This window comes from Balearica regulorum, chromosome 1, assembly GCF_011004875.1.
Source record: "Balearica regulorum gibbericeps isolate bBalReg1 chromosome 1, bBalReg1.pri, whole genome shotgun sequence".
Taxonomy (NCBI): domain Eukaryota; kingdom Metazoa; phylum Chordata; class Aves; order Gruiformes; family Gruidae; genus Balearica; species Balearica regulorum.
The window spans coordinates 97,900,549-97,906,468 of record NC_046184.1 but is presented as its reverse complement, the minus strand read 5'-3'; the positions used below and the strand labels follow the sequence as shown (position 1 = coordinate 97,906,468).

The following is a 5,920-nucleotide window of genomic DNA, read 5'->3' as shown; positions in this document are numbered from 1 at the left end:
TAAATGCTGAGCAACTCTTAGTTAAAACATCACTTAAGATAGACTTCTATAGGTCCCTTGGCCAAGAAGCCCAAGATTGTTTTCTAAAGGTCCATTAACGAAGAAGCCCAGCTGCAGAAAATCCAGCTCTCAGGAGGCAACCCTGGGCAGAACCTGTCAGAGGAATTTTGGCAGTGTAGATGCCTTCCCAGGTACTACCGAATGCCTGCCATTCCCACTTCTCCTCTAGCACGCCTTCTTTTGTCCATCGCAGACAGCTTGGAGGACAGACTTGGGAACATTTGCACATTGCCTTCCCTGGTCCTTTGCAAGAGCTCTTTCTTCAGCAGAGCAAGGCAGGACCACAGTCAGCGTCCACCACAGAACAACACTCGAAGTCATTTCGTCATGTTGTTCCTGAAAGTCTTTGGACACAGGGGTTGTAATTTCTTGATAACTGGGTAGGGTTGCTGGATACCAAAAGACTATTTGAAAGTCCAAAGAGAAAAAAAATAGCACTCCTGAGTTGCTGTTTTAACGGGAGACTCACTGGAGGCGTTTTCACTTTCGTTTGGGATCTCTCCCACTAGAGGGTACTCTGCTATTGTAAAAGAAAGCGCTCTGCACTGAGGCTGCACCGTGACAGAAGCTGTTAGAAGAGCCTTTGCAAACACGCTGGAGGGACATTTCTAACACACCTCGTGGAACGATACAGAGAGCCAGAGGGGAATCTTTCCACCTCGAGCCTTTAAAAACATAACTTTTTTCGAAATACCAATCTTAGTACATTTCCGTGGATCTTGCAGCATTGGCAGCACAGTTCCTCCTACCCGATTACCTGTGAAACGTCAAGGGGCATCCCAGGACATGTCACCTACTCACCAGCTTGCCTGTCTTGATCCCTGCTGGCATTTGCACGCCCATCCACACTCGCTGCAGGTGCCGCACCAAGGACACACGGGCTCTGCCCCTGGTCCATGCTGGTGGCTGGCAATTGGTTCCTCTCACTCAGGTCTCCTCAGTTGCGCCCACTGGCCCACGGTCCCAGCCCAGTGGCCAGCACCAGGCCCCCATACACACATGCACACTGACTAGGGAGTCTCTCACCCAGGAAGAGTTAGAAATGGAGTTTAATGAGAAGACAGGATACACCATGGTGATCAGGCGCCAGGCGCAGCCAGACAAGCATACTGATCAGCCTCATGCATATGTGATACCAGACCCCTTTATCCCTCCATTTTCCCAGGCCTTTTAATCCCCAGATCCCCTTGATTCCTCCCTTTCTCCCCATTGCCTAAGCATCCCATAATAAGTCCTGTGCAATCCCAAAACATTCTTCCCTTGCATCTTATCGTGTGTCCATACCCCTTTAAGCAATGACTCCCTTGGTTCAAAAGGTGCTCCACTGGTGACTCATCTGGATGGGTTTCACACCCAGACCCTGGGGCTGAGGATCTCCTGGGACATTCCTGGGAGGGGTCTTGGCAAGGTGTTCCTTCCTCTGAGTCCTTAGTTTGGGCTCCCCACCTGGCCTTGTGTCCCTGGGCTCCTCTGGGCTTGTGGAGGTGGGTCTTTAGTGGGCTGATGGCTCTTCTTGTGCCTGGCGGGGGAGCAGCCAGGTCGAGATGTTATTTGGACTCCCCACCTGCTGTTGCCTCTCTATCCTCCTTGATGGGAGTGCAGCCAAGCTCCCTGATCAACACCTTATATTGCCTCTCAATGTTGCTCTTCAGGTTCTCCATTTTCTCTGGAAACAAGCACTTGCAGTTTTTTTTCTCTCTCAGGTTTCTCTTCTCACCTGACAGCCTTTTGCGAAGTGAGGAATTTGGTGTCGGCTTCTGCAAAAAACCCAGCACCACAATGGTGTGGTCACCACAACAAAGCTCTGCGTTATCTGGCAGAGAGAATTGACAAGAGGACAGAAGGGCTCCCCTTCACAGCACAGGGCTAGCAAGAGCTTGCAAGGAAAAAAGGCAATCCGTGGGAGGTCAGAGGAAAGCAGCTAGTGGGGGTGACTCCCAGCTGTGGCCACTTACTGCTTTTGTCTGTGCACACCACCAGCCCTCCAGAGCACCTTCATGCCTGTATGACCAGCACAGCAGGGCAGAATTTCCTGGGAAACGTTCGTGTGAGGCTGCTGATTACAGCGCCTGAGCTCTGCAGCGCTCCTTTGCCTTCTCCCAGATGGGACATCCCGTCTGTCCTCCTGGGCATTTCCAGTACCTCTTCCCTGCTTTTCCACTTAACGTTGGCTAACTTTTCTCCTTCAAGCCCCAGGTTAGATGGGGCACGTATGGTGTCCTCTACCCAGTGTGGCTGTCCCATGCAGCAGAGACATAGCAACAGGAGCAGACCCCAGCTCTCAATGGAAGGCTTTTGTCACATTCCTGGTAAGTGTTGCCAAGGCTTTTGAAGGATGTGAAAAATTACTGCGAGACTTGGGTGTGTGCATTACCTCATTTTGATAAACAATGTGCTGGTCCTTTGGCGTGTGCAGGCTCATGGCTTCCTCACTTAGGTCTTGGTGCAAGCCTTTCTCCTCTGCAGGTGTTCTGGGTGCACTGTGTCTCTCCTGTCTGGAGAAAAAACACATTGGCTAGTCACATAATGCTTAGAAACCTCCCGGCATTTAGAGTGAATCTTGCTATTTTAAAGATGCGGTTACCACTTGGGTAAGTTTCCAGGGCAGGTATATAAAAACACCAACAAGGAACAGAAAGGTAAATTGCAAGGTGAACACAGGCCACCTGTGTCATTTGCAAGAAAATGTAAACGATTCTTACCTTTTCCTTTTTCTGCTGATTAGTCTTATGACGTAATGGATAAAGATTGTTAAGAACACCACAACTGTTAAGACCGCCGTGATGATTATGCTCTTCTGATCACCTACAAATGAAAGCAGTAAGTTTACACAGAATATAGAGGGATGTCAACGTGTTTCTTGTGTCCTTTTCCAGAGGTTGGGACTGAAGTGGAACATTCACCAGTTTGTGCTCATTTATTCTTTGAAGAAGAGAAAGGAACAGCGTAACGCTGTGGTAGGTGAGGAATTAGTTTATTTTTCAAATAAATACCAATAATGTCTCACATTTACATGGTTTTGGGGCAACCAAAACCCACCATTTTTACTCCTAATCTATTTGTGCTTCTCTTTCTGCATGAAGAAATTTTATCATGAGGAAAGTCTGCCATCCTCCGTGAGACATACCCTCCTGCAAGATCTTCCATGCAAAATGTTGTTCCCCAGCATTCGACAGCCAGGGGCTTCCTCTGCTGGTACCCTCCAGCTGTGGATGCTGCTGGAGAGCTGGTTGCATTCACTCTAAATCAGTGACAGTGTAGAAATATAAGCATACAGAGACATATCTACACACACAAATCTACATGCTTATTATATGTACATGTGCACACACCCACCACACATACACAAAGGTACTGCAGGGAGAAGTCTTCTGGATGGTTTCAAATTATGAAATCTTCATCCATCATGAGATCTGAATTCCCAGAAAAATGACTAGTGAGACCTACATAAGCACAAGCTGCGCTCCCACAGTCACACATCCTTTCCTAAGCACTCCCCACTACATTGCCCCACCTCTCCATACCTTCCCTTTCTTTTTCCAGGTAAAGTGCCTTCATTTTCCTTCCCTGTGGGTGGTCAAGGAGGCAGGTCAAGGCACGGAGGTGGTTGGCAGAGAAGGTACACCTGTTTGCCACCGTTACTGTTCCATTTGCATTTTGGATGTGGTGTATTTCAGTGGGCTCATCCAGGACGCTGTTATCCAGCCAAGTGATTTTGGGGGCAGGCTTTCCTGTTGCTGAGCACACTGCAGTGAGGAGACCCTCGGAGGACAAGTGGGAATCATATTCCACTTTTAGCTCAGAAATTGCTGAGAAAGAAAAAATAAGGTACTTTTTTACACTCTCTGGTGAGTTTACGGTCAAAGCTGGACGGGTCACCTCTCTGTGTGGGGGTTCTTACCTGAAAGCATCTCCCAGCTTATTTACCTTCACCTCTGAGGAAAGGTATTGCAATTCTGGAGACTATCCACTGAGGAGATGCTGCTGCATGGAAAGTCTCCATGTGGTTGAGGGGATAATGCCTTACCCACCTCCTGACTACATCAGACCTGTGCCGAGTGCCAGAAAGTGCGAAGGTGTTAGTGGAAAACTTACTTTGGATGTTGAGGTATATATCTTTGCTGAAAGAGCCATGAGGGAACACATTGAAAATGCATCTGTAATAGGACTCATCCTCAAATGTGAGATTTTGGAGCGTGATAGCCGAGGCCTTCAGGGTTGCTGTATTGAAACGCACCTTCTTCTGAAATGGCGCTATCAGCCTCAGCCCGTGGTTTAAGCTATAGGTGACTATGTTCTGGAAGGAGGACCCGTTTCTCTTCTGCCAGGTGACTTGCAAAACATCCATCGAGAGTGAGAAGTTGCAATAGAGATTTGCCTCTCCACCAAGGGCTGCTGCAATAATGCTATCAGATTTCATGGCTTCCTTCAAACCTAGGAACAAACCAAACCCCAAAATCAGTGAGACACAAAAAGCAATTCACTCGTGGAAGCCTATAGTGCTTTGAAGCATCCAGTCAGAGCACTGGAGCAAGGAACTTCACCACAAGGCCATGCAAGATGCTGGGAGACCTCCAACATCTGGGTCTCATGGGTGGGCATCACATCATTAGCCTACACTGTGCATTTCCCACAGCGAGGAGGAAGGTAGCGCAGGAACAGAGGGCAGGCAGGCAGGCTCCTTGGCACACACAGCAAAGTCGAGCCTTGGACTCATCTGCCTGCTTCATCCCAGTGCGTTACTCTCAGCTCGCCTTTGTCCCCGGGAGCTCAGAGGCGCCCTGTACAAACCCAACACATGGCAACCACCCAGCAAAGCGGCTGTCCCTCCTGCGAGCATCCCCGCTCCCCTCTGACCAGCACCTGCAGCGGTGTGGGGGAGGCAGAGCAGGCCGGGGCACCCGGCAGCTGGGAGGCAGTGCAAACAGCTGCGGAGGGACATGCCCCTGCACCAGCCTCTCCCAACAGCAGTGTGTGCCGCCCAAACGTGTGCGTTGGAAACGCAAACCTGCTCCATCCCTTGTGCTGAGGAGCTTAGCGACACTTACAAAGAAAGGGAATACACAGACTGAATATACGGCTTGAGTACAAACTCTGCTGCCCTGTGCCCCCTCTGACCTGCAATTTCTGATCTTGCTGCTGACCAGCCCCCAGATTACTAGCTACTGTTCCAGTCACCAATTAATATTTTTCAGTAAGGATGGCATCTGGGTCTCTCTGCTTGCCAAGAGTTAACCTCATACAGGTAAAGGGCACTTCACTCACCTGTCGCTGCACCCTCCAGCTGGAAGCTTCTGCAGAGCAGCAGCAGGCAGATTTCAGCCCAGTAAAGCAGGGGGGAAAGCATCGTGGGACAGAGAAATTGCCCAGGAAAGCTCAGCTCCTTTCTCTGCATCCCTCAGAGGGCAGCTGACCTGCACAGGGAGACCGTTGAAGACTTTACACCTTGTTTCAAATTGCTCAGAGGCCAATCAGAGGAGCAGGCAGGAACTGTCACCTCGTTTCTTCCTGGTTAATCATTAATCACCATAAACTGGTGGCGGGATTTTATGCCCCAATGACTGCACTGGTTGCTGGAGCAGGAAATAAACCGCACACCCTTTATTATTTTTTTTTTTCTTCCCCAGTAACAAAGCTTGGTGTTGCACCTTGTTAGCCCCACGCCGCCGAGCTCCACTATGAGTGCCATCAGAAGCACTTGCATCTCGCAAGGTGTAAATACAGAATCTTCCTGGTAAGCGCAGGTGGTGGCTGGTGGAGAGGGAAGAAATGAGGGGCCGCAGGCCCCGGCAGCCCCTGCTCCCTTTGTCTTTGGCAGAGGAGGGAGGTGGGCAGGGAGGTGCTGCCTGCGGATCTCTGC

At 49.8% G+C, this 5,920-nt stretch overlaps 1 protein-coding gene across 1 annotated transcript; it reads right to left on the bottom strand.

The window, feature by feature from the left end:
* Nucleotides 1-861: 861 nt before the first annotated feature.
* LOC104638360 (nectin-1) lies at nt 862-5,471 on the bottom strand. Its single transcript, XM_075742916.1, has 6 exons — nt 5,326-5,471; nt 4,156-4,494; nt 3,585-3,869; nt 2,763-2,865; nt 2,435-2,555; nt 862-1,817 (listed from the first exon to the last, which is right to left on the bottom strand). The coding sequence occupies exons 1-6, from the start codon at nt 5,453-5,455 to the stop codon at nt 1,608-1,610; spliced, it is 1,188 nt and encodes a 395-aa protein (XP_075599031.1). The 5' UTR covers nt 5,456-5,471; the 3' UTR covers nt 862-1,607.
* Nucleotides 5,472-5,920: the final 449 nt, after the last annotated feature.

Coding starts and splice junctions, on each gene's coding strand:
- LOC104638360 (XM_075742916.1), bottom strand. CDS start 5,455: ATGCAGAGAAAGGAGCTGAGCTTTCCTGGGCAATTTCTCTGTCCCACG. Junction 4,495..5,325: donor GCTGGAGGGTGCAGCGACAG/GTGAGTGAAGTG, acceptor GTTTGTTCCTAG/GTTTGAAGGAAGCCATGAAA. Junction 2,556..2,762: donor ATCAGCAGAAAAAGGAAAAG/GTAAGAATCGTT, acceptor TTTTTTCTCCAG/ACAGGAGAGACACAGTGCAC.